The following is a 27,964-nucleotide window of genomic DNA, read 5'->3' as shown; positions in this document are numbered from 1 at the left end:
GTCCGGGATTTGCCCAAACCCATTGGACCGGAGGCCAGGCTCAACCGCGGTGAACAGCTTGGGCTGGCGCTCGCAGCTCCAAGCGCGCACCCTGCCAGTTTGTAGGGGGAGCCAGCCACACCGTCCCGAAGTGGAGACACCCGGTCGAGGGAGAAAAAGGACGGCCGAGGAAAGGGACCCACAACGGGATAAAGGTAAGCCCTAAGGGAAAGGTGCTAGAGGCTTGATCAACCTCACCTGGATGTGGCAGTAAAGTGCTGTCAGTAGGGTAGGAGGGGAGGACAGAGGGGAGCCTGTGTTGTGTGTGGTGTGAAAGAATACTCCATTGAAAGGATGAATGTATATGTGAGGCCGGGGTTTAGCGTCCCCTTGGCCAAGCGTGTGTAGGATTGTGAGTTTCTTGGCAGCGCGAGCTCGTCCAAGTCACAGTCTGTAGCAAAACCGGTGTGTTTGAAGAGAAGTCCCGTATAGGAGCGGAGTATTCTGTTAGACATGGGATCTGGAGGCAGTAAATGTACCCCTTTGCAGTGTTTACTGGATAACTGGAGAACAGCTACAAAATCCCTTGTGGCTGGAATCCTGCCGCAGTAGAATAGACCAGGGCGCCCGCCTGTGTGCGGTCAGAATGAAGCCAAAACCCCCGGTCTTACAGGACCCGGAAGAAGAAGGTGTATTGAGACCTCCTCCCCCATATGCCCCACCAACGGCACCGCCAGTGCTAGGGGCGGCCAAAGATGATGAATCAGATGAGGAAAAGGGAGAGGATGAGGAGTTTAGACAGACTATTGGAAAGTTGACAAAGGGTGGAAAGAGGTGGACTGAAGAACAAAGGAAAAGAGTTAGAGATTTTGTAAAGGACTTTAAGGAAGAAATAGACGTTAGTGGGCACTTAGTGAGTGCCGCGGAGTGTAAAAGGGACCAATGGAGGAAGAAACAGAGACATTGGGAACAGGCTTGGGATAGAGCTGCCCTGCATAAGGCAGCCAAGAAACAAAAGGAGAGAGCAGAGAAGATAGCCCCCCTGCGCCGGGTTTATGACCCACCGGGACCCCCGGGGGTGAACGGGGCGCCAGCGCCACAAACATATACCGTCCAACATGTGCCTTTCTCAAGTGCAGATGTATGTAATTGGCGCAATCAGAACCCCTCTTTTGAGGAGAACCCAGCAAAAATTATAAAATTGTTTGAAGGGATTTTTTAAAATTTATAATCCCACTTATGATGATGTACAAGACCTCCTGGACTCACTACTAACTACAGAAGAAACTAGGAGAGTCCACACTGAGGCAAGAGCGCATTTGCGGGCTCAAAACCTGGGTGAGGTGGCCATAAATAACGCCTACCCCCGAGAAACCCCTAACTGGGATTACCAAGAAGTGGGAGGCCAAAATTCTTTAAATACGTACCGCCAACATGTATTGACTGAGATGAGGCGGGCCTCCCGGAAGCCTACTAATTTGATGAGAGTTAGGGAAGTGATTCAGAAGCATGAAAGCCACCAAGGACTTGTTAAACCACCTGGCCGAGGCTGGATACCGGGTATCCAAGAAGAAGGCGCAGATATGTCAACCAACTGTAAAATACCTTGGTTTTGACATCTCTCACCAACAGCAAACTCTAAGGGAGGAAAGAAAACAGGCTATTATCCAAATACCAGAGCCAAAGAACCGCAAGGAGCTCCGTGGTTTTCTGGGATCCGCAGGGTTCTGTAGGATATGGATACCTAACTACAGCAGCATTGCTCGGCCCCTGCATGAGTCAACTAGGGGAACAGAGAAGGATCCTTTTATATGGGGCAGGGAACAGCAGCAGGCTTTTCAGGATCTCAAAGTGGCATTACAACAAGCCCCAGCGCTTGGCATCCCAAACCCCGAGAAGCCTTTTACCCTGTTCATAGATGAAGACCAGGGGGTAGCCAAGGGAGTTTTATGCCAGAAACTGGGAAATTGGCAGCAACCCGTTGCATACTTGTCAGAGAGGCTAACCTCAACAGAACAAGGGTTGCCCCCCTGTATGAGAGCGGTTGTGGCAGTGGCCACCCTACTCACAAAGGCAGATAAATTCACGTTCGGACAAGACACCACTTGTGTGACTCCACACGCAGTCCCAGCCTTACTTGACATGAAAGGCACCTATTTCCTATCACAAGCAAAAATGAGGAAGTGCCAGATGCTGTTATTACATCCACGCCTGAAGTTTCAGGTTACCACAGCCCTTAACCCAGCTACCTTATTACCGGTAGGAGAAGGTGAGGGACCGACCCATGATTGTGTAGAGGTCATGGATGAAGTGTATTCCAGCAGGCCTGACCTTAAAGATAAGGCAAACCCACATTGGCCTTCATGGTTTGTGGATGGAAGCAGCTTTGTTGAGGCTGGACAGCGAAAGGCAGGATATGCAGTGGTAGCCCTTGAAAACAACGTGGTCGAGGCCAGTTCACTCCCACTGGGAACGTCAGCCCAACTGGCTGAAATAACGGCACTTACCAGGGCCCTGTGCCTAGCAAAAGGGGAAAAGATCAATATCTATACTGACTCAAAGTACGCTTTCCTCACCCTGCATGCCCACGGGGCACTGTGGAAGGAAAGAGGTCTGCTCATCTCCAGAGGGGGTCAAGTGGCGCACCCTCAGGTGCTCTTAGACCTTCTGGACGCTGTCTGGGAACCTGAACCAGTGGCAGTGATACACTGTTATGGACACAAAACTGGACCTAGTGAAGAGGCCAGGGGAAACCACCTGGCTGACCGGGTAGCAAAGGAAGCAGCCCGGGGTTCATCCCCAACACCTTTCATTGGGGCCCTGGTACCAGAAGAAATTCTGGATAGCACCTTGAAACCAAGGTACTCTGCCCATGAGGTGGCTACCGCAGACGCTGAGGAGCTAAGGCTCTCTAAAGAAGGATGGTATCTCACCCCTGATGACCGGATATGGATCCCAGGATCATTGTCCCGGCAAGTAATTCAGCAGTACCATGAGTCCACCCATGTGGGACCTGATGCCACGACCAAGCAGCTGGAAAAGTGTTTTTATGTGGCCAACCTTTACCAACTGGCTGCCCAAGCTTCCAGGAAATGCATGTTGTGCCAAATGAACAACCCTAGAACTGGACACTTGGCTCCACCAGGAGTTCAGCACAGTGGGACGGCACCCATGGAGGACCTTGTTGTGGACTTTACTGAATTACCTCGATGTGGATTGTATCATTATTTGCTTGTGGCAGTATGTACATACACAGGATGGGTTGAGGCATGGCCCACTAAGACTGAGCGGTCATCTGAAGTCACTAGATGTCTGCTGAGGGAAATCATTCCCCGCTATGGTTTGCCCCGCTCTATAGGATCAGATAATGGCCCAGCGTTCGTGCATTCAGTTTTACAGGAATTAGCAAAAATAATGCAAATAAACTGGAAATTACATACTGCATATAGACCCCAAAGTTCTGGGAAGGTGGAAAGAATGAATAGGACTTTGAAAAATCAACTGTCCAAATTGACCCAAGAAACAGGGTCTAATTGGGTGTCCATGTTGCCCTTGGCTTTGCTTAGAGTCCGTAGTCTCCCATCGAAACGTACTCACTTGTCACCCTTTGAAGTGATGTTATGTACACATGCTTTCACCTATCCCTGTTCAAGATGTGGAGTTGAATAATTATGTACAGTCACTCTCCCAAGTTTTTCTCTTTCTCAATAGGTGGGCCCAAGCTCGGACTCCTTGCATTTTAGTCGAGTCCTTGCACCAGTTCAACCCAGGTGATGAAGTGTGGGTGAAAGACTGGGCCCAAATCCCGCTGCAACCGTGCTGGAAGGGACCCTACACTGTTCTCTCTACACCCACTGCTGTGAAGGTTGCTGGCGTTACCCCTTGGGTCCACCACACTCGAGTGAAGAAAGTAGTCTCTGATTGGACTGTGTCCCCACATCCCGAGGACCCCCTCCGGCTGACCATCTTCAGGCGCCCAGCGGACGACCGCTCTGCTGGTATCACTCCGGACCTCTAGGCACGGCTGAAGAAGTGGATGGGAGGAGCGCCCACCGGCAGCGCTCCCAACGTGCCTGCAGTTCGAGTAACACCACCTGATAATGTTTTAAATCCCGAAAGAACTCTAGTGTGTATTATTTGGTGTGAGGAAGAGCCCGTGGGTATTTTGACACCAAGTGCTGGCCGTGTCAATGCTGCCACCTACTCTTGTGGGTGTGTGGTAATCTACCAACCTTGGGCTCCTTCCCCGTGGGGCTTGTGTTTGCCCTCCACCCACCAAGGATATAGTCACCCCGCAGGACTAGAAGGGTTCTATTTGCATACTATAGGATTTGATCCTTGGAGGTTTCCACGACCCCTTTTATCCTGATCGCCCCGAACGCCCAGGCAGGCCAAATCCTTCCCCAGACCCTTATCATGATTAAGGAGTGGTGGGAGGAACCTTGGAACCATCGGGCATGGTGGATAGGGGTGACATGTACTGCCTTGATTATATGGATGCTGTTATATTTTTGCTGGCACGAGCGCCATAGGATTTGTGGAAAAAGGTGGCTTTCCACTTCCATTCCCTTAATGATTCTCCTGATGTTCTTTGTTAGTCTAACTTTGGGAGAAGGTAATACAGGCCTAGGTCCACAACAAGGGACAGGCCTAATGAACAAAACCTCCAGGAGGGAGGAATACCATAGGATGTGGGAGAAGAACATCTATGTAAAGGATATGATAAGGTTTGCCACTCTCCTGAAGGTCTCTAATTGTTGGTTATGCATGCATATACCACCACACACACGACGCTCGGGCCTAATGTTGCATGGCATACCCATTAGTAAGAACTTCACCATAACTAATAAGATCAACCCCAACGATATCCAAAAGCCCCCTGTGATGCTTACGCTTTTTGAACCAGCTTATATTTGCTTTAATTTCTCACAAGGGTCAGAATCGTGGGGTGATTATCCTAATTGTTTGCGTATAATGAATTTTAAATTCAACCGTTTCTGCTCAACTACAATCACATATGGTAGCACCTCAGTCTGTTATCACTCTGACACCAGTGCAATGTTAAAAACAACGGAGCAAGGTTTGCAGGGAATGAACTGGCACTATAATTCCTCCATCCCTATGTTGGTTAATATCATACAAGAGCAGTGGTACATTAGTCATGTGTTTACCGATGCTTTTAATTGGTCAGACCAAAATTTTAACACTCCTTATTTGCTCCAGAGGGAGCTATGGTTATGCTGTGGAGATAAAGCTTATAAATCTATTCCCCACAACCTTACTGGACTATGTACACTGGGCCTTGTGGTCCCCCTTTTATATAAGGTTGAAAAGCTACCCACTTCTCTCAGGCTACGCAACCGTCGGAATGTCAATGTGCCTATTGATCAATATGTTGAGACCCAAATCGCCCGTGCCCTATTACCTTCATGTTAGTATATCTGCTACTATTGATCACATGGAAACTATGATAGCCGACAACCCACTATCCACCTCTGCTGTCGATCCATGGGCCTGGCTCTATTCTTGGTTGCCAGATGGCAGTTGGCTTCGCCATCTATTGGTCCCGATAGTAGGACCCCTAATAATCTTGTTGCTTCTCTGCCTCTGTATTCCCTGCTTAATGCAATGCTTGCAGCAGATGATGCAAAAAATGATGTCCCGAATGATGGGACCCCGTGTGATTGCCCTCATGCGAGAGTATAGGCCTATCCCTGCGAACGAACCTATGGATTAGGTTGTTCAGAAGAAGAGGAGGGAAATGAAGGGAGTGGGCAGGGGGGTGCATTGACAGTTGGAAGGCAACGCCCGGAGAGCAGGAGGAGAAATGCATCTGGAGCAAATAAGATATGCAGGCTTGACTGATAAGCGAAAGGAGTGCACGGGCGAAATGCTTTGGCAACACCCAATGAGGCCATAAGGCAAAGGGGGGAATATGATATGATAAGTTACTGGTGGTGGGGTGGTTGGGAGGTGCTGCTAGGGTATAAAAACTGCTTGCTTACGTGTATTAGGCCCCCCAGCCTTTGGAAATAATTCCGCTGGTGGCCTCTGCGCAGATCACAATAAACTTTTTCTCCGAAGCAACTGAATCCCTGGTGCTTCTTTGTCACCTCTACGTCCTGGGTAAGCGGGCAAATGGATCCCAAGTAATTAAGGCTTCAAGGACTGGTAATAAGCTTACATTCTAAAAGTCATGGAGGGGAGGGGGAAGGGGTAGCAAGCTCAGGGACCAGTTCACTTGCCCAGATATCCCTGTGACAGAAGGTGATTATGGTAGGGTTGCCATATTCGCAAAAGTGAAAATCCGGACAAAGTTGTTGTTAAGTTGTTAAATCTTTGGGATTTTTACAGCATTTTTCTTAAGAAATTGCTCTCGTTGCCATATATCCAGGTTTTCCCAGACATCTTGCTAATTCGATGAAAATCTGCCCGGATGCCATTTTGACACCCTGATTCCCAGACATGTCCAGGAAAACCCAGATGTATGGCAGCCCTAGATGATGGACTTTCCCTTTTGGAGCTTGGTTGGTTGGTCTCTGTCAGGGATGATAAAATGTCAAGATTCCTGTACCAAGAAGGGAGCTGGATTAGAGGACTTCCCAGATTCCTCCCAACTCATGAGTCTATGATTCTATTATCTTGATGGATGGACAGGAAATTCTTCATGTTTTTTTATATATTTAGCTATGGGCAACAGATGGAGCAACTGGTACCTCCCAGCAGCCCTGGTGATTCTGAGCATGTTCTCCCTCACAGCCCTGCTCCTCATTGTGGTGGGAAACCACAATGTCACACTGCCTCCAGACAATAAGGTGAGTGTGCAGCCATACCTGATACCATGGACCTTTCTTTGAGGCAAATCCACTGAGTCAGTTGTTTAAGAAATAAATGTCTTCCTATTATACAGGTGTGGGGAACCTCAGGCTTCTCCATTTGGCCTCCAGGACTCTCCCCAGGCCATACACCCCTCTCCAGTCACACCCCTCATTGGGCTCTTTGAACTTTTCTGCCTGGTTGGAACATGTCCCCTTGAACTCTGGTTATAACTCTTCTTTGCCTGGATGAAGGGTTTGTGGGTGGGTGTGGGTGCAAGCTAGCCCACTGTACAAAGTGAAGAGAAACATTCATTGCTCCACCTACTTGTTGCTGCTCACCACTGGCATGTGGCGCCCAGGGAGTTACCCAGAAAGAAATTTGGCCCTCCGGCCAAGGAAGTTCCCCCACTTCTGTCTTAAACCCTGATGAGAGTTCAGTGGTTTGTTTGTTTTGCATTCTAACTTAGCAGCTCAGGTTTTGCACCACCTGACTCTTTCATTCTAAATGTCTCCCCCTCCAGTACGGGCTGGTGTTTGATGCGGGCTCATCCCACACCTCGCTGTTCGTCTACCAGTGGCCAATGGACAAAGAGAACAACACAGGCGTGGTCAGCCAAACCTTCTCCTGTCATGTCAATGGTCAGCTTCTCCTAGTTACATAAAAACATGGGAGGGGCATCTGAGGAAGGTGGGAGAGGGATCCAAAAGGTCTAAAATATCAGCTGTATTCAACTCCCAGTGACCAATACCACATTGATTATGGAATATTGAATACAGTTGACTCTCAGCTTACGTGGGGGTTATGTTCTGTACTGCATAAATACAAAATTGCATAAAGACAAAATACTCTCTCTGCACCTCCGCATACCCTCCCAAGGTGAGTGTAATGGGATTGCTGACCTTCCCCTCCCATACAGCACCTGTATGGGTGGGATTGCTGACCTTCCCCTCCCATACAGCACCTGCCCCCTTTTTATTTATTTGTATAAAAAAAAAAAAAATCGGCCAAGCGCGTAAGGCTGACTTTGCGCAAATTAAATGTGCCTAAGTTGTGAGTCGAGTGTATATGGGTCACAGAGAGAGGGGGGAGAGAGAAAGAAGGCATGTCAGAGAGGGGGGAGAAGCGATGTCACTCAGAGAGGGGGCATCAGAAAGGGGGTATGAGAAAGAGAGATGGGTGTCAGAGAGCGCTGGGGTGTCACAGAAAATAGAGGAGGTGCCGTGGGTGGGTAGGTGGGTGAATGAGGGAGAGTAGGGATAATGGGGAATCAATTCAGTTTGCAATTAAAAGGGAACTTAACCTAATTCGCATTTTCCAAAACAATAAAAAACTGTTTAAAGTGCTGTCACAGTGCTTTTAATGTGTGGTGTGAATGTGGTCTAGATCAGTGTTTTTTAGTCTTTTTTGGGCAAAGGCACACTTGTTTCATGAAAAAAATCACGAGGCACACCACCATTGGAAAATGTTAAAAAAATTAACTCTGTGCCTATATTGACTATATATAAAGTAATTCTCTTGGAATCAAATAAACACAAAGAAAGTATTTTATAATTACTTTATTATGAAATAGTAAGTAAACAGAAATATGAAAAATTATAAAATACTTTATTTTTAAATCTTTCGAATTTTTCAATTTTTCCCACGGCACACCAGGCAACATTCTTTTCAACCAGAACAGTGGTTGAAAAACGCTGGTCTAGATTAAGCAAAATTACCTACAAACACAGGGATATTAGGATAAATTTGCACTAAAAGCCTTGATGGTGACTTTAAAAAATAAGCTGAAGATCTGGATATATGGGGAACTGAAATTAAGACGGGAAGAAGTAATATGTGGACAGATTTGCCCATCTCCATGTTTTTTTGTGTTTCAGGGAGTGGGATATCAAGTTATGCCAAAAACCCTCCGCAGGCAGGTGCCTCCCTCAAGGAATGCCTGGATGCTGCTATGACTGTGATCCCCCCGGAAAGGCAGCAGGAGACGCCAGCTTATCTGGGAGCCACAGCCGGCATGAGACTGTTGAGGTACAAAGACAAAGAGCCAGGGTTTACAGAGTGAGGTGAAACCAGTCAAGGTAGCAAAACAGCTGCCCAAATATAATAATAATAATAAAGGATCTCAGATTAGGAGTCTCAATTTTGAGTTGCTTTTTTTTTAAAGGAGCAGGTGTCTTGAAAGTATAGGCTTGAAAGAGCAGCAGTTCTAAGGGTACAAGGCATGGCTTAGGTCCAAACTATCTGAAAAGCTCCATTCCATCATAGGAACTTGGCTGAGAGCTCAGATATTTAGGGGAGGCCCCTCCCACAGTCTCACCACCCTCACAGGCGTGCTTGTTAGGGACATGGGAGAGGGCCTACTTGGTGGCTGCTCCCGGACTCTGGAACTCCCATCCCCCCAAAAACCCTAGACTGGCCCCCTCTCTGGTGTCATTCTGCCAGCAGATGATGACCTTCTTGTTCCAACAGGCTTGGGAGAACTGATTGCTTTTAAGGAAAGGACTTATGTCATGCTGTTTATATTGTAACTATCTACATGTTTTTAATCTCTCTCTCCCCACCTCCTCTCTAAGTTTTAATCCTATCATTGTTTAATTGTTTTTAATTATTGTTTTCCCCCCCTATGTTTATAGTAATTCTTATTTTTATATGTAAGCTCCCTTCAGTGCTATCAGAGGGGAAGGTGGGGTACAAATAAATATATTGTTGTACATCACCCCAATACCTCAGCAGTGTGAGATTCCAGGGTTTCCGGTTGGCTTACTCAAGGTTAATGTTTCATTTCTGGAAAATAAAGCACAGCAGAGGCTGTGGTGTCTTGATGATATATGGTTTATTTACACACAAATACAAACTGGGCCTACAATGGAGGGATTCATCATATCAGCGCTACCAGAGGAAGTTGCTTCTCCCACAGGTACAGCCATGACATCAGCCATTGTGCTCTGCCTCTGGCGTTCTGTGTCACATAACTCCTAACTCTAAGCTCTGTGCTTTATTTGTAGGCAGAGGCCGAATCATTTGCCACCTCACACCTTTCCTTTGATCCTGTGCTGTCCTAATGGTCCATTACCTCAGGCTATCATCTCATGGGAAGCCCCAGCTTGGCTTAATGAGCTTTTTAAGCACATGCTGATTCCTGAGTCTATAGAAATATCTCCTGCACAGCTTAATAATACACAAGGTCAGGGAGACTATACGTTTCTAGCGCACAACCTAATACACATGGGTCTGACTATTTCGACACTCCAAGCATTGATTAAATTCTGCCACATGCTCAGTCCAGAGAACATAGTGGTCTAGCATCCACAAATTCATAACACTATAGTAGTAGTATCCAATGTGAGTCCTACGCAGAGTAGAACCATTCACATTAAAGAGCCTATGTTAGGCCCCATCTACACTATTCTTTCAAAGCTATATCATACCATGTTAAACAGTCATAGGGACTGTAGTTTGTTCAGGGTGCTGAGCAGTCTATTCAAAGGTAGAGTGTCCCTAGCTCTGGATGTTCCTTTCAGCCACTGTGGATAGCTCTTCTGTCCTCCATCAATTTCTTGCAATATTGTCATCAATCCATCTAAAGTTAGTAGAGCAACTCAGGACCCAGCTTCACTGCACATTTAAAGCATACCACTCTAAACGGTCATGTGTCTCCAAAAGAAGTGTAGTTTGTTCAGGGTGCTGAGAGTTGCTAGGAGACCCCACTCCCCCCCCCCTCAGAGCTACAATTCGTCAAGTGGTTTTATACAGTCAACCCCTCTTCCCAGGGAACTCTGGGACATGACTAATTTCAATGGTCCTACATTACATTGGCTGCAACCTTTCATTTTCAATCTTCTACTTTCTACACTACTCAGTTTTATTTGGATATACAATTGTACTTTTTTAAAAAATCTAGCTTTAAGTAAATTCTGTTGAATGTTGTTTGCATTTTTTATAAAGCACATTGAGATTGATTGATTGATTACTATATTAAGCAGTATATTTTTTAAAAGTACACACACACACACACACACACACACACACACACACACTACTTAATTTGAAAAGTTGTTTGCCTGTTGGTACTCTGTGCATTTGGACAACTCTTAAGATAGTGTAACCAAATTTTGGACGATGGTTCCTGAGATCAATGAATGAGCACTTCTGCATTTGATTACAGTTGGACACAATTTTGCTTCAAGATGGCAGACTGAACCTTTCAAAACCACACCAGTATTTGGGTTTCTTAGAATACCTGAGCAATGCTGGGTACAAAGCTGCCAGTAAATAAATAAATCAAAAGAACCCCAAACTCCAAATTAGCCTCATGCTTCCAAATTCACAGTTCTTCTTGGCAAATTACCCTACAGAATGGAGAATGAGTCTGCATCAAAACAAGTTCTGGAAGAAGTTGGCAAGACTATCAAGCAGTATCCTGTGAGTTTCCGAGGCGCTCAGATCATCAGTGGAGAGGACGAAGGTGCTTACGGCTGGATCACCATCAACTATCTGTTGGACTCCTTCACCAAGGTGGGGCTGATTCTACAAGACTATGAGCAGGTTTAGGATGCATAGATCAGGCATATTGTTCCAGGGCTAGAACAAGAATAAGCTAGATATTTCTGGAGTACAGCTGCCATCTTCCCTGGCCATGCTGGTTGGTTCTGATAGGAACCCAATAAGGATAAGCTATGTTGTGAACTCCAAATACTGTTGTGCTCTCCAATCATTCCTGACCATTGGCTATGTTGGCTGGGGCTGGTGGAAATCCAACAACATCTGGAGGTCACTATTTTGGCTACTTGTGGGCTAGAGCAGTGTTTCCCAACCTTGTGCCTCCAGCTGTTTTTGAACTACAACTCCCATCATCCCTGACTAGCAAGACCAGTGGCAAGGGATGATGGGAATTGTAGTCCAAAAACAGCTGGAGGCACAAGGGTGGGAAACACTGGGCTAGAGCATCTTATTAGAACTAGGAAGAGCTGGGTTTGAACCCTTCCTCAGCTCATGAAGCTGATCTTGGGCCAGTCACACACTCTCACGTAAGCCTACAGGGTTATATTAAGGATAAAAGGATTTGCACTAGCTCAAGCTCCCTTTAGCTAGGGTGGGACACAAATATAATTCTTTATCATCATGATGCTGGCTTAGGCTAGAGAGATCCTATTCCACCATGAACTACTACATTCTCTGTGCCTGCCACGGCTACTGTTGCTTAAATATTGCTTCTGGCCTTGCCCATTTCTCTAAGTCGGTGGTTTCCAACCAGTGTGCCGTGGCACCCTGGGTGCCCTGAATGATGATCAGGGGTGGCATGGGCAACCCTAGCCTCTGTCCCTCTTTCTTTCCCTCTCGTGTCTCTGCCTCCCAGAGGCTTGCACAGCTGCTTATTGCAGCAGCCCTGTCTTTAAGCTCCGCAGGCAAGGGTGCGGGACAGAACAGAGACGAGGGATGGCAGCAGCTGCTGCCCAGAGGACTCCCAAGGAGATGGGAGAGGAGGCTAAGGGAACACTCTACAAGGGAGGGTGTTCGAAAAGGGGTGAGAGGTTGCCAGCTCTACAGGCAAGGGGTGACATAACTGGGCTCTTGAGCCCCACAGAGGTGTTGCAGAAAGAATGTGGTTGGTCAAGGGAGCCGTGGACTCAAAAAAGTTGAAAACCTCTGCTCTAAGGAGCCAATAACAGTTGAGTAGTGGGACATTGTCAAGATGGCAGATATCCACCAGCTGATTAAAGGGGAACATCCAGCCATTTGATGTGGGCCAATTTAAGAATGCAAGCCCTGGTGGATCAGATCAAAGGCCTGCCTCTCGTATGGGGACTCTGTAGGCCCTCCAGATGTTGCTGGAGTTCCAATCCCATCAACCCCAGACTTTTGTGCTGAGGGTTTCTGGGGTATGTATAGTAAACTAATCAGGTATGTTTGTTTTGAAAGGTCTTTAAGAGCTTACCCTTGTCTAGTCAAAAGACTATAGTTAATAAACTCCAGTTAAACCACTGGACCCGGTTCTCACGTAATGCTAAACCATGGTTTATCAAACTATGGTTGTTAAATCATGGTTCAACATTGTGTCTGAACAAGGCCATAGAGCATTAGGAAACGCTAACCAGAATAAATGCAGAGGTGGGAAGATTGTTTTCTCAAAAGTGGGAAGGAGCTCAGTCCTAAAATCAGGTAGATCTCTAAATGATCTTCCCCTTGCCAGGCCCCACAAGTGCTAACCTGTTGTGGTATCTCTGCAGTATTCTGCTAAAGACAGAGAATGGATTCACCCCACTTCAACCAATATATTGGGCGCATTGGATCTCGGAGGGGCATCGACCCAGATTAGTTTTGTTCCAGCTGGCAAGATCACTGATCCAAACGAAGCCGCTCACTTCCGACTCTATGGGTTTGATTACACCATCTATACCCACAGCTACCTGTGCTATGGTCAGAACCAAGCCCTCCAGCACCTGACCCGGATTATAATCGTAAGTCACCCATTGCCATTCAGAAGCTAGCCCTGGGCAGAGAGACTTGGCCGGTGGTGAGAGGTGTTAACTGAAAGGGACAGGAATATCATCTAGGAATATCATCTACAAACCCCTTGACATCTCCTGAGATTCTTGGCAGACCACTTAATGATTTTTCTACCTGTTGTACCCATTGAAATGTGCTGTGCTAGATGCTGTATGACTTTTAATGGTATTTTTATTGCTACTTTTATATCTTACATATTTTATTTCATTGTATTACAGTTTGTTGCATTGGATTAAAATCGAACTAAAATAAGCAATAAAAATACACTTTAAATCAGTATTAATATTGAACATGAATGTGCGACAGACCACCTGAACAATGCTCACAGACCACAGTTTGCAAATCCCTGATCTGGGCTACAATAAAACAAAAATAGGGATCAAACCTTAAAGAATTTCATGCACAGTGTGGTTTTTAGATGTTCTTAAAGAAACTTAAAAAGCAGGCACCTTCATTGTATGTACTCTTTTCAGTGCCTTATAAAACCATACTTATTTAGGCAAGCCTATCCAGACTTTTTTGGGACGCGGGTGGCGCTATAACCACAGAGCCTAAGACTTGCCGATCAGAAGGTCAGCGGTTCGAATCCCCGCGATGGGGTGAACTCCCGTTGCTCAGTCCCTGCTCCTGCCAACCTAGCAGTTCGAAAGCACCTCAAAGTGCAAGTAGATAAATAGGTACCGCTCTGGCAGGAAGGTAAACAGTGTTTCTGTGCGCTGCTCTGGTTCGCCAGAAGCGGCTTAGTCATGCTGGTCACATGACCCAGAAGCTATATGCCGGCTCCCCATCCAGTAAAGCGAGATGAGCGCCGCAACCCCAGAGTCGGTCACAACTGGACCTAATGGTCAGGGGTCCCTTTACCTTTACCCAGATTTTTAGAATGTTGGCTTGTGTTTAATCTGGTTTTAATTTATCATTGATTCATTGATTTAATTCTGTTTACATTTTAAGCTGGGGGAAGTGGTAATTGTAAAGATTTTTATTTTTATTTTTATTTTTATTTTTATTAAAAAATCAAAAAATGATAAATCGTTTTTAAATTGTACACCCCCCCAATAATTTTATTCTTTGATTTGCTTTGTAAGGTTTTATGAAGCTATTAAAAATAATTTCGGATAACAAATGCAAATGAAAAGGTATAATTAACAGGTTGTAGGTAAACTTAAGGTTTATCCCAACTCTAATTGTCTTGTTTGCAGGAGTAGGACTGATTTGTTTTCAACCACATTAGCCTCATCTGTGCTACACACTTAAAACAGTATCATACCACTTTAAGCACTCATGGTTTCCCCAGAAGATCCTGGGATGTGTACTTTACTAAGGGTCTGAGAGATGTTAGGAGATCCCCTATTCCCCTCTTAGATATACCATTCCCAGAGTTCCCTCTTCGATTGCTAAACCACTCTGGGAAATGTAACTCCATGAATGGGAAATAGGGATCATTCCACTTCTCCAGGAAGTAATGATGGCAACTATTAAGTTGTGGGTGAACATATCAGACGACACAGCGATTCTTCAAACAGCTCTTGTTTATTCACAGGCCAGGACAGAACTGAACTGAAGTGTTCAGTCAGCCTGCTTATAAAGAGCTCCAGTACAACATAACTGTAACAATTTTCTAAAACTATCCAATCACTGAACGTTATTTTCGATCCCTTATTTGCATAACTATCTACAGTATCCCCCTGCTGGCCCAGGGTGAGAACTTCAGTACATAACACCTGCCAACTTCCGAAGAGGACTAGACCAATCCATAGAGGATAAGGCTATATGTTCCACTTCCACTGTATGCCTCTGAATGTCAGTTGCTAGGAATTGCACAGCACTATTGAGCTCAGGTCTTTGGGCTTCCCATTGGTGCATCTGGTTCTCCATTGTGAAAGCAGGATGCTGGACTCGTTGTGCCATTGGCTCAATCCTGCAGGCCTCTCCTTATGTTCTTATGAAGGTACATCTGGACTATGGTTTCACTCTGTGATTCTTGCCTCCAGGATTCAAGCTCATCAGATCGGGTCGATCACCCTTGCTACCCAGAAGGCTACATTTCATCCTTTACAACTGCGTCTGTCTATAGCAGTCCGTGTGCCAAGCAATCAAAGCCACCTCCAGCCTCAAAGAACTTTACTCTGGTGGGCACAGGCAATGCCACCCTTTGCCGGGAAACCTTCAAGAGTATTTTCAACTTCTCAAAAAACTGCAAATATAATGACTCCTGTGGTTTCAATGGGGTCTACCAGCCTAAGGTCAACGGGAAATTTCTGGTACGAGAGCACGCTAATTCATGCTAAAAAGTTGGGAATAGGGATGTTCCTCTGTGTGTCTGTGTTTGTAATAGTCCAAATGCATATAGGTGTAGCCAGGGGGGGCAGCTGCCCCCCCAATAAAGTAAATAAATAAAAATACTTAAGTTAAAGTAGAAATTGTGAGATTTTTCTGAATGCTTTGGGTCAAAAGAAAGTAATTTAAAACAGCTGATGTTGAGGCATGTCATTCCAAATCTGCTAGAAAGAGCCAAAAAGAGGATGATGACAGGTGGGTTTCCTGCCCCCCATAACACAAATCCTGTCTACCGCCTTGCAAATGCAATGTATCAGTTGAATAATACTGGAATGTTTATTACTTTTGTTTATTGTTTGTTTATTCCACCGAAACATAGTTTTGATTTCTTTTTTTGTTATCTCTTTTTCTGCCTTGTAAATGAATTTCATTACTGATTTATCATCTGATTTTATTTTGTTGCAAGCTTTATTCAAGGACCTCATCCTTCGGTTTATTAGCTAAAGTAAAAAATAAAGTAGAAAACAGCTTTATATTGAGTCAGATTACTGGTCCATCTATCTTGCTGGACTGACCGGGAGAGGAACTCCAGGGTTTCAAACATGGTTCTCTCCAGCTCTACCTGGAGATGCCATCAGGGATTGAACCAGGGACCTTCTGCATGCAAAGCAGATGCTCTACCATTGAGTGATGGCCTTTCTGCTAAAAAATAAACTAAGATCCTAGTTCTCATGGTTCTGAATAATGGGCTGAATTAAATAAGAACATAGGTCCATCTAGTTCTCTCCCAGCCCTACCTGGAGATGCTGAGGAATGAATATGGGACCTTTTGCATGCAAAGCAGGATTCTATAGCCATTGTTGGTTTGATGTCTATAACTCACCTGTTCATGTTTTATTTTAAATTTCAGGCTTTTTCTGCCTATTACTATACCTTCAATTTCCTGAACTTGACTGAAACTCAGCCACTGGCCACTGTTGAAGATACTATCAAGACGTTCTGTGCCAGGAAATGGGAGGAAGTAGGTATCCTATCATCCTGGTGTGGTTTGGAAGGTCACAGGAGACTTGTTGACCAATCTGTAAAATGAACATATATTTAGGAATATATCGGTTGAGGCACTCCAGTTTGGTAGCCCAAATTCTGAGGCTTGCACACCAGATCTCTTGGGCAGAGTTGATGAAGGACCTTTTTCTGCCTGAGGACCACATTCTCTTCTGGGCAACCAGACAGGGGGCCACATATCATTGATGGGTGGGGCCAGAAGTACAAGTGGGCATGGTTAGAGGGGCAAAGATGGGCAGAGCAGCCCATGAGAATTTTCCCTTTCGTACAATAGCCTCTTTCTGTACACATCCCTATCTATCCTCCATCAAGCAAGAGGCATGATCAGAATTCAAATGACAGCCCAGCCCAGCCAAAACACTCAAGCAGAGTTGCTGAGATGTGCAGCCTGGGGGAAGCAAGTTTTGCTGGAGAGGAGCCAGTGTGGTGTAGTGGTTAAGAGCGGTAGACTCGTAATCTGGTGAACCGGGTTCACTTCCCCACTCCTCCACATGCAGCTGCTGGGTGACCTTGGGCTAGTCACACTTCTCTGAAGTCTCCCAACCCCACTCACCTCACAGAGTGTTTGTTGTGGGGGAGGAAGGGAAAGGAGAATGTTAGCCGCTTTGAGACTCCTTCAGGTAGTGATAAAGCAGGATATCAAATCCAAACTCTTCTTCTTCTTCACCTGGCAAGAGGCCTGAGGGCGAAATACAGAGATTTGAAGGGCTGGATTTAGCCCCTGTACCTGAGGTTCTCCACCTTTTCTCTAGGAAGACAGCCAACAGCCTTCAGATGCTACCAAAGCCCCAGACTCAGTTCCTTGGGTCTGTTCTTAGCCTGCTCAAAAGTTGTCGACAATGCTTTTTACCTACACAGAAAGGTGTTTTAGCAGGAATACAGTTCGACACTGTGATATGAACTACACCTGCCAAAATCTTTTGTACTATGCAACCATGAAGAACAAACTGTAGCCCATGATCCCTTATCCCAGATGAGGCCTTGTTTGAGGTACTGCCACTGGGGGCCGCCCAGTTGGCATTGACCTATGCTCATCCTTAAAGGTGCCACAAGACCCAAAGCTGTCTTTGCTGAAACACATCTGGAAAGTCCTGAAGGTTCACACAACTGGACCCTTCAGTCACCTTAATCCAGGCATGGGAAACCCTGTAACCCTCCAGATGTTGCTGAACTAGAATTCTCACCAACCCCCAGACAGCACAGCTCATGGTCAAGGGTGGTGGAAGTTATGGTCCAATGACATCTGGAGGGCCACAGGTTTCCCATCCCTGCCCTCAAATGATTTCAGGTAGTTGCGCTGAGTTGCTGCTGGTCAGAGTAGCCAATGTGGTGCCCTCTAGATATGGTCAGACTCCAACTTGCATCAAATCAGGCAGTATAACCAATGGTCAGGAAATGAACACTCTCCTACCTCAGCTGCTCTTGAAATGTTGTGTGTCTCTCTCTCTCCCTGTCTTTCCTCAGTTGAAATCCAGTTACTCCAGCGAGAAGGAGGACCATCTGAAAAACTACTGTGCTAGTGCCAACTACATCCTTACTCTCTTGCTGGACGGTTACGGCTTTCGAACGGACACCTGGAACAACATTGCCTTCCGGATGCGGGTGAGGGCAGAGCTGGAGGTCATGTCACTATATATGGTTTGGGTCCAAGGTATCTGAACCAGCCCAGGTTTTGAAGGGACTGATTGTTTGCAGAGAGTTTGTCCTTACCCCTTCTGTCTCTGCCCATTTCACTTCCCCACCCCCCACGTAAGCCATTCCTTTCTCCTCCTTGCCAATGGTCTGAAAATAATCACTTTCACAAGGGCTTTTGTAGGTGAAAATAAATATAAATTACCTGTGTGGGATAATTAACAAAATACTTAGCTGGAACTCTAGATCCAAAGCACAGGACTAAACACTTTCTCCAGCATGAGAGATCCCCCAGCAACAGAGTTTAATATTTTTTTTCCAATTTTTTAAATTGATTTTCCAAAATTTTTAAACAAACAAACATACATACATACATCTTAACTGTACTTAATCCAATCTTAGTAACATTGATAAGTGGCTTCCTCAAATCCCCGACTGAATTTCAGTATATATCATTGTAACAGTTTTCCAAAACAAGTTTCTCATAAAATTTACTTAATCACTTAACATCTTTCATTTCATCTTTACTTTAAACATATTATTCTATAACTTCACATATTTAAATCCTAAGCCTATCTGTTATTTGCAAGTATTTCTATTTAAATTATCTTAGCATATTTAACTAAATAGTCTTTGAATTTCATCCATTCCTCCTGGTACTCCTCCTCCTTCTGGGCGCAGAATCTTCCGGTCAGGTCAGCTAGCTCCGAATAGTCCATCATCTTCATTTGCCATTCCTACACTGTTGGCACTTCTTGTGTTTTCCAGTTCTTAGCTAATAAAATTCTAGCTGCAGTTGTGGCATACAAAAACAACCTAACATCTTTTGGGGGCAATTCCAAACCTGTTATTTCAAGAAGAAAGGCCTCTGGTTTCTTAATAAATGTATATTTCAACATTTTTTTTCAATTAATTATAAATCTTCTCCCAGAAGTCTTCCACCTTAGGGCAGGTCCACTACATATGATAAAAGGTACCCTCTTTTTCTTTACGTTTCCAGCATAGATTATCACTATTATGGTATATCTTTGTCCAGCAACAGAGTTTAAAAGTCACAAAATCAAGCAGCAGTGTAGTGTGAAGATACAGGCTGTTGAAACCATTTTAATATCCCATTTAGTCCACTTTCAGAACTTCCGTGTTTCTACTGCTCTTAGCCACAGACCACACACCTTAGTGAGTTTTGAAATGGTTTACTTACAAAGTTCCAAAAGTCAGGTTCATGCATTTACCTATATAGCAGCAAGTAAACACGGGTAGAAATCTTGGGATACAAAATATAGTGAAATAGCCCTAAGTACTGGAGCACCAGGTTCTCTCCCAGCCCAGGAGATGCTGGGGATTGAACCTGGGACCTTCTACATGCCAAGCAAATGCTCTTCCTATGACAAGGAAGCTCACCTCTGTCTGAAATGCCAGCTTTGTGTTGGCTCGTGGCAAGGCTATTAACATTAAGTGGTGGGCACTGTGTTTGCCTTCCTTTGTGACTGTACTCTTTCTCTCTCTTGCAGGCTGCCAACTCGGAAATTGGCTGGACTCTGGGCTACATGCTGAACCTCACCAATATGATCCCCGCAGAGGCCCCCCGACAGCTGAGAGGGCACGAGGAAGGGGTGTGGGCAGCCAGCATTTTCTTCATTGCCGCTGTGCTGGCAATCTGTATTGCCCTGCTGGTCATGTATTTACTGCGCTGAGAGAAAGGGGCGGCATTTTGGACTGTTCACCTCCCCGCAGCCTCTGTGTGGGTTAGGGTGGGGCAGTCAGCACCAGCCCCTCAGCGGACCCACAAGCAAGCAAACGCTAAACAGATTGGCAGGCGCCACCAAGCCAGACCAGCTTCAACTCTCCAAGACCCAATGGGACAAACATACACTACTTGCCCAACTAACACTGATTATGCCTTTTATTTTCAGAAGTACATGCAGTATATAATTTATTGTACCGCAATCCCCCCTCCCCAGCAATATATTAGCTATGTAAACCATAAAGTTCCTGGTTCGAATCTTATCTCTTCCGTGAGCTGTTGCAAAGGCCAGAGGCAAGCTGCTTTCTTTCTCATCAACCCCCCACCCAAAAAAAAAACAGGGTGATGATAAAACTGTTCTGTGTTGCAGGAATCTCCTAAGACTCACTGGGAATAATAGAGGTAGGGCTTTGACCCTCCCCCCTCGAAAGCACTCTAGCAATATTATTATTAATGAAAATTAATTGTAATGGGAATGAATTTGCAAGTACTGGTAATATTGTTTCTCATCCGCTGTTTACTGGACCAGTAGTTCACTGGTGCCTACCTGCAACTGGCAAGTGCAGATGCCTGCCTTGGTGGGCAAGAGAGCGGGACTTCAAGGCTGCTTATCAGGTCTTCAGATTGATCTTGGCACCAAGGTGAGAGACCAGTTTAAAGCAGATGATAGATTCTCAGGCAAAGGAATTGCAGGGTGCCAGGAGTCAGTCGGACAGGAGCTACAGTGGTCTGATTCAGGCCTGGAAGAGGAACTGCCTGGGATGGGATCCCCAAAGATGCAGCCACGGACGAAAATGCGGACTAGAAACACCATACAAATACTGTAAATACTTGGGGGAGTTGATTCTATGGGGCTGGTTCTCATCTCCCTGTTGTGGACAGCTAGTTACATTCTTTTTTTCTTTTTTCTTTTGCACCAAAATATTTTTTGTGGGTGAAAGGATCTCTCTCAACCCCACCAGGAACAAACTCTCCACAAGACTTAAGGCACGTGCAGGCTGTCTTCATTTTCCAGTTGGGATTCCATCACATACCAGCAAAATTCAAATTTGAAATGAAATTGAATATGAAATACTTGGGCAACAAAAAGAGACCTGGACTTTTTGTGGCAAGAAATGAATGCGATGGGAAAATGCGTGGGATAGCACTTACATGACCCGACACCATAGAAATTCCCTGCAAACAAATTGGAATGAGTGTGCAATAAACAGTTGGACACTGTATGACCTCCCTGCGAACTCTGCACAAACAAATCAGGACAAATGTTCAATAAACAGGTCATCAGGAACTGACCTCACAGTGCTCGCTAGAAAACTTTATAATTCTTTTTATTGCACATTTCTCAAATAAAAACTTTGCTAAGTGTTTACTGTGGACTTATGAAACCAGGAATTATCTGCAGTGCTCTGTTTTTATTGAAGGATTTGGTAATGAAGACCAAATTTGGCTTTCAAAGAAACTTATCTTTCATGAAGGAAGCTTTGCACTAGTCCTCCTGGGTTTATGAAACCAAGGATTACCCAGCAGCACTTTTCCTTTTAGTGCAGGATTTGGTATTGGAGGCAGCGTTTGGCTTCCATGATTGGCTGGGGATGGCGGGAGTTGTAGTCCAAAAGAGCTGAGGGCGCCAGGTTGGGGAAAGCTTGCCTTACAGGCTTAGGTGGCTGTAAAAAAGGGGAGGAGACAAGTTCAGGGAGCTAGATCCATAGCATACATTTGAAGCATGCCTAGTGCATATTTAAAGGTTATAACTTCTCACAAAGAATCCTGGGAACTATAGCTAGTTAAAGATGCTGTGAATTGTAGCTTTGTAAGGGGGAAACCATAGCTTCCAGGATTCTTGTGGGGTGTGTGGGGGGGTCATTACTTCAAACGTGCACTGGATGTGCTTTAAATGTATGTTGTGAACCTGACCTTAGTCATGAGGTAGGGACACAGGTGGCACTGTGGTCTAAACCACTGAGCCACTTGGGCTTGCCGATCGGAAGGTTGGTGGTTCAAATCCCCATGACGGGGTGAGCTCCCATTGCTCTGTCCCAGCTCCTGCCCACCTAGCAGTTCAAAAGCACGTCAAAGTGCAAGTAGATAAATAGGTACCACTCTGGCGGGAAGGTAAACGGCGTTTCTGTGCGCTCTGGCACTTGTCACATTCCTCCGTGTGCCAGTAGCGGTTTTGTCATGCTGGCCACATGACCCAGAAAACTGTCTGTGGACAAACGCTGGCTCCCTTGGCCTGAAAGCGAGATGAGCGCCACAACCCCATAGCCACCTTTGACTGGACTTAACCATCCAGGGGTCCTTTACTTTACCTTTTACCTTTTAGTCTTGAGGTCTAAATTCACATTCAGCAGATCACTGAATCACAGATGCTGGGGAAAGCTGCCCTTGGGGAATGGTTGTTGCCTTCCAGTGCTGCACATATAGCTTTGGTCTGATCCTGCAGGGCTCTTCTCATGTTTTTACTGTTAGCAGACCTTGCAGCTTGGAATTAGAGTGGAACAATCATTTCCAATTTCTGGAATTCAAAGGCTTTATTCATGCAGAAACTGTTTACAGAATGAGTGGAGATAGAAGGAGAGAAATAGCATATATCTTGTCTCAAAAAGTTAGGACAGAGCAACAAACAAAATAGCTCTGTTTTAGGGGTGGCATTAAGGATGACAAAGCAAAGACGATAAGCAAGTGCTGGCAAGATTGCTAGACCAACAGTGCCCTCTGGTGGTTTAAAGTAATTCATGCATTAACTACAAACTCAAGAGAAGGAAATATATTTGCTTTTCACCAACACTCCAATCCAATTAACTTTATTGTACTAGCCATTGGCCATGACAAATGTGAATCAAAAATAAATATAAGCAAAAGGGATGCTGCGCCACAAATAATAGTCTCTGTTTAGATCTCTGAGTTTCCCTTACATTTCACTGCTATATTGTCCAGGGTATTCTTTCTGATCTTTTCAGTCACCAAAGCAAAAAGGGTGACTTTATGAGTCACTGAAATGTTTCCATTACTAAGAAGCCAACACTTCACCAACACTTAGATGCATTTTCAGCATGTCTGAAGGGCAACACAGCACCTAATGGCAAGGGAAGGGTCGATTGTAGCATCTGTGATTGAATGGGTGGGTGAGCTAAGGGACAAGCCCCCTTTTTTCTGCTCTAGGAGCAGGTGTCAACAGCACTCTCGCACAGCAAAGCATTTTGGGAAAATGCCAGTGGTTCCATTGCAGCGTCCTTCCAGCCACTCCTTGTTCACTGTGAAAACACAACCAAGGTGAAGGCAGGTGGGTTTATGGCCAAAGGCACAGATCAAGAGAAGGAGATGAGGAAGGTGCCTCTGGTGCCTTTTAATCTGGGAGGGGGGATCATTTTTCCCTTCAGGGACCATGAAACATCCATCTCTGCCCTGCCTACCTTCAGAGAGGATCTCCAGCTTGTCACCTTCTTTGAAAGACAGGTCCTCCTGGCCCTGAGCAGTGTAGGGGTGACACGCAGTCATGTGGTAGAGTACTGGCCTGCTCGTGGTATCCCTTTGGGCCTTCAGAACACACACAAATGGGACCATGCACTGGAATCAGAGGGTTGGTAAGGAATCTCAAGAGTCATCTAGTCAAACCCCCTACCAATGCAGGCAATCCACTACTGCAGCACCTGTAATAGGTGGCCAGCCAGCTTCTAACAAAAGACAGCCTACCCACTTCCAAGGAATTTTGCTTCCACCATCCAACAGCTTTTACTGTCAGAATGAGGTCGTAGAGGGAGATTGAGTAAAACAATTAACTCTACCACTTCAGGTTGGAGGATACCATTTCTGAATATTAATATTATTAATAAAAATAATATCTCACTAAAAATTGAAAACAGCAAGGCAGGACTGGTGTGCTAGCCTCCTGTTTGCAGGGAAATTTGTTGTTGTTGTCGTCCAGTCTTTAAGCTAGATAACCCAACACCAATCAACATGTACCTGGCACCAGAGGGTCAGCTGACCACCTTCCATGCTTTGCCAGATGTTCCTCAGTTCTTCATCACTGCTAACAGGGATCAGCTCATCACTACCTGAAATCTTGTACCTGAAAAGGGTCAGTGATGCAATCATGCACAGGTACATAGGAAGCTGTTAAGGCAAGAGTGGCATGGACACACCATACATTTAAAGCTATTGGCTTTTCCCAAAGAACCCTCCTAATACATATGCATTTTTGTAAACATTGTTGGGTTGGAGAACTGCGCCACAAAATTAGGAGAAGTGCAAATTTCAAAGGATAGTTGTGTATAGGTTTGAAGATTGTGTTGGAAAGCCACAGATCAGATAGATTCAGCTTTCATCCCTACCTGGTGCCAGTTCATGTTTATCTCAGAGCCTACCTCACTGACATCCGTGTAGCCTGCTGGCAGCATTCTTCCTGTAGCAGGTTCCTAAAGTCAGCCAGGGATGGGGCAGGACTCATTTTCACCTTGAGGGAGTAGGAAGTGTGGATCTTCAGCAGGATGAACCCATTGGTGATGTCACCAGCCTCCCCAGAAGAGGATAAGTCCTGCTCAAGAGATGGAAAGGTACGGCTGAGCAAAGGGACCATCTGAAACAGTTTGTGTGTGTGTGTGTGTGTGTGTGCGCGCGTGCGCATGTGTGTAGTATAAATAAAAATATAACAACTCCCCTTCCTGACACCCCAAACAGTATTTTCGGGTACAGATTGCATTTCGTGGAAGCACAATATAGTCTACAAATAGGATTAAGAAGCTTCTATTTTAACTTGGTATTGAGTCTCCTGTAACAGTATTTTTCCCTTCACAGTGCTCATTGTTTATTTACCACCTACAATCAAAATAAATGACTCTGTTATTTAGATCCACATCTCGTTTTTCTTAATTTATCTAACTTTTCTCCAGTTAATCCTGTTTTCCCTTGCAAAGACCATACCATTTGAAATGTAGTTGGCAGGGGTGGCCCATCCCGTTTTGCCACCTGAAGTGAAACAGGAATTGCTGCCCCACCACCACCATATACCCCACTTCCACCACCGCTGCACCCCAGTTTTTGCCAAACTCCTCAAAGCATTGCAACTCAGCTTCTCCGCCCTGGGGCAGTGAGGATGAGTGCATCCAAATACTGTGCATCCAAACACCTCCCTCTTGACGATGGAAGTGGTGGGAAGAGGACCGACCGCCTCTTGCACTGAGGTGGGTGTTTCACCCCTCCGCATGGATGGGCCAGCTCAGTTAATTGGAACCATTCTGCCAGATTCCTGACTATTTATAAAACCAATAAACAAACACCAGTCTGCCAAAAACATGTCCGCCTTTCTTTGACCTCTCATTGCTTGGATTTTGCGAGACAATCTTTCCAGGACAGCTAGCTGGCAAACTTTACAATGCCAATATTATAGATTCATAAAACTTACAGTTCTTCTGAAGCAGATTTTAGGGCTGTTCATGATGAAATATCCAAAGCCCTTTTGTAACTACATTATATTACGTTACGTCACATTATTGCCATGGCAAATACAGAGTCTCACCTCCAGGGATGTATTTTGACCAGCGATGTTCATGTCTGCCCTGTCGTCATCTTCCTTGGCTGGTGCTGCAAAACAAGCTTCACCCACTTACTAATAAAGCTGCATACGCTTTATATTTTATTTTTATTTTAGTTAATGTTTATTTAATGTTTAGATTTTAAAATTTATACCCCGCTCTTCACCATATGGCTCTCTTAAAGTGGCTTACAATAACAAAACGCACAACATGCAATTTAAAGAATCTCCCCTCAAGAAAACAAAAATCTAGGAACTGTAGTTTATTAAGGGTCTGGGAGCTCTAGCTCTGGGAGGTGTAAACTATAGTTCCCAGGAATCTTTGAGGAGGAGATGTGTTTCAAATTCTGGGTATGTAAACAACCTAATTCCATTAGTTAAACCCCGCCTTTATCATATTACTTTTATACCCCACCTTTCAGCCATGGTTCTTCCCCCTCCCCATTTTGCCCTCACAACCCCGCTGGATAGATTGGGCTGAAAGACAGGGAGTGGAGTTACTGGCACAAGGTCACCCGGTGAACTTTGTGGCTGAGTGGGGATTTGAACCCTGAGCTCCCAAGTCCTAGTCAGACACTCTAAACAATATGCAACAATGGAGAAAGGAAGCAAACTGGTTCCTTCTCCCTCTATCTCCTTTGCTGTAGGCTCTGTAGCTCTACACACCCACTGGGAGAAATGGGAGGATATAAAGGGTCCCTCCAGACAACTGACAAATCCCCTTCTTGTGGCTGACCTGATTTCTGAATATTTTGCCTCTCGCAGGGCAGGGTGGGGGGTTCTTTTCCAGGTGGTGGGGGAATCCCACTGCTGCCTTTCTGCAAGAAGTGAGAAGCTTCGAGATATGCCAAATCCCTTGTATGCACAAACACAAAAGGTTGCTACTCTCATTGGCTTGGGGTGGGAACAAAAGCAGATGATAACAAGAGGAGCAAAGCAAGGGGTGCTAAAGTTCAGGAATACCTAATACAGGGTTGCCAACTTTTCCAGCCAGCCTCTGTAGCTGTGCCATTTAAGAGCAGCTTCCTTTGCATCTCTGAGGTGGTTAATATGTTGATCTATGCACTGCAATAAGTTTTCTGCACATCAGCAAATATTGTATTCAACAGTGCAGGCACTGGCCACTTTCAGGTCAGCCGGCCACCTTTATGGCTGTGAGAGAGAGGCAGGCTGATGTGGCAATCAGGGAGGTATAGGTGGTTTAGAGCAGGCAGTGCTTCTAGAGAGAAGGCAGGGGAAAGAAGTTGGCAACTGCTGTCTGTGCCAGGAGCCCGTGAGCATCCCACATACTTCCCTTGCTTTCCCCCCTTCACCTGGGGCTGGGGACCATGAAAGCCGATGCCACAATCTTCCTCAAAAGCAGAAGAGATGACCTGTGAATGGAAGGAGGGTGGTATAAAATGAGCATTACTTTATTTATCATTTTCAATTTTATACATTTCACTGATTTCACTATCATTTTGACATTTCAAAACATGACCTCCTTCCCCCTCTTTCTGCTGCTCCTTAAATTTATTTTTAATATTTTCTGCATATCCAAATTAACTTCATTTGCTCATTTATTCCTCTATTTTAAATATATACTCTTCTAAAACTGCAGGTTATTACAATAATCCTGCCAATGCTCTTATCTGTTTACAGTTTATCTGTAAATATTCAATAAATCATTTCTATTTTTTTTAATAAAAAGTTTGTTATCTTGGTTTCTTATTTTTCCAGTAAGTTTTGCCATTTCTGCATATTCCATAAGTTTTGTATCCATTCTTCTTTTGCTGGGTCTTCTTCTTCTTTCCATTTTGGGTCGAGTAACATTCTTGCCACTGTAGTTGCCTGCGTGAACAAATTTCCATACAGCTTGGGTAGTTCTGACCCTAAAATGAGCATTACAAGCCAGAGGAGTGCAGTGTCAACTACTGGCTGTTATTTGGGATCCTGAGAACAAATACACATTAATGGGCCTTCTCTTGGAAGCCTCTCATTTATGGAAAACTCTTGCTGAGGGAGGAGTTCCTGGCTCCAACCTTGTCATTGATTTGGCACTATTTTTGATTTGCCAGGCATTGGGGCAATGCCTATTATTTGCTATTGTACTGTTAAATTTGTGTTTCACAATGCTTACGTGACTTTATTGTACGTTATTGGCTGTAAAGCAAAGTATTCATTTAACAAACCTTAACAACAACAATTTTCTTTCTCCTGGCTTGGCTCATCCATCTATCTCTCTATGTCTGTCTCTATGTCTGTCTGTCTGTCTGTCTGTCTGTCTGTCATCAGTATAAGGGGCACCAGCTGAATGCAAGAATGGTTTGGAGTAAGGCAGACCTGGCTGTGGGTCGTGAAGGCCACTCCCTGCAAGCCCCTTTCCACCTGGCCTAGGGGGCGGGGCCCACACTCACTAGCCCTACTGAAGAGGC

The 27,964-nt window shown here is 45.1% G+C and overlaps 2 protein-coding genes and 1 long non-coding RNA gene across 3 annotated transcripts in view; 1 reads left to right on the top strand and 2 right to left on the bottom strand.

Moving 5' to 3' along the window:
- The window catches only part of ENTPD8 (ectonucleoside triphosphate diphosphohydrolase 8), a 42,669-nt gene extending 21,282 nt beyond the window's left edge, over nucleotides 1–21,387 (top strand). Inside the window, exons 2-10 of the mRNA XM_083721209.1 lie at nucleotides 6,667–6,794; nucleotides 7,319–7,436; nucleotides 8,673–8,823; nucleotides 11,151–11,310; nucleotides 13,023–13,253; nucleotides 15,294–15,563; nucleotides 16,490–16,600; nucleotides 18,109–18,246; nucleotides 19,788–21,387. Coding sequence (XP_083577335.1) covers nucleotides 6,669–6,794; nucleotides 7,319–7,436; nucleotides 8,673–8,823; nucleotides 11,151–11,310; nucleotides 13,023–13,253; nucleotides 15,294–15,563; nucleotides 16,490–16,600; nucleotides 18,109–18,246; nucleotides 19,788–19,970 — 1,488 coding nt within the window. The 5' untranslated portion in view covers nucleotides 6,667–6,668 and the 3' untranslated portion in view covers nucleotides 19,971–21,387. The remainder of the gene's footprint in view (nucleotides 1–6,666; nucleotides 6,795–7,318; nucleotides 7,437–8,672; nucleotides 8,824–11,150; nucleotides 11,311–13,022; nucleotides 13,254–15,293; nucleotides 15,564–16,489; nucleotides 16,601–18,108; nucleotides 18,247–19,787) is intronic.
- Nucleotides 619–3,760, bottom strand: LOC310836222. Its single transcript, XR_014559931.1, has 3 exons — nucleotides 3,746–3,760; nucleotides 1,724–2,310; nucleotides 619–1,250 (listed from the first exon to the last, which is right to left on the bottom strand). It is a non-coding gene; the product is annotated as an uncharacterized lncRNA (long non-coding RNA).
- Nucleotides 21,388–22,532: 1,145 nt separating the features above from the next.
- The window catches only part of LOC310836262 (discoidin domain-containing receptor 2-like), a 53,957-nt gene continuing 48,525 nt past the window's right edge, over nucleotides 22,533–27,964 (bottom strand). The window contains exons 21-27 of the mRNA XM_083721262.1: nucleotides 26,864–26,923; nucleotides 26,287–26,368; nucleotides 25,536–25,600; nucleotides 24,385–24,554; nucleotides 23,984–24,089; nucleotides 23,434–23,557; nucleotides 22,533–23,274 (exon numbers count right to left, since the gene is read on the bottom strand). Of these exons, the coding sequence (XP_083577388.1) occupies nucleotides 23,192–23,274; nucleotides 23,434–23,557; nucleotides 23,984–24,089; nucleotides 24,385–24,554; nucleotides 25,536–25,600; nucleotides 26,287–26,368; nucleotides 26,864–26,923 (690 nt within the window). The 3' untranslated portion in view covers nucleotides 22,533–23,191. The remainder of the gene's footprint in view (nucleotides 23,275–23,433; nucleotides 23,558–23,983; nucleotides 24,090–24,384; nucleotides 24,555–25,535; nucleotides 25,601–26,286; nucleotides 26,369–26,863; nucleotides 26,924–27,964) is intronic.

The sequence above is a fragment of the Podarcis gaigeae genome (assembly GCF_964106915.1).
Source record: "Podarcis gaigeae genome assembly, chromosome: Z".
NCBI classification, from domain to species: Eukaryota; Metazoa; Chordata; class Lepidosauria; order Squamata; family Lacertidae; genus Podarcis; species Podarcis gaigeae.
Note: the sequence above shows the minus strand (reverse complement) of the source record. Positions and strands in the feature narration are given on the sequence as shown.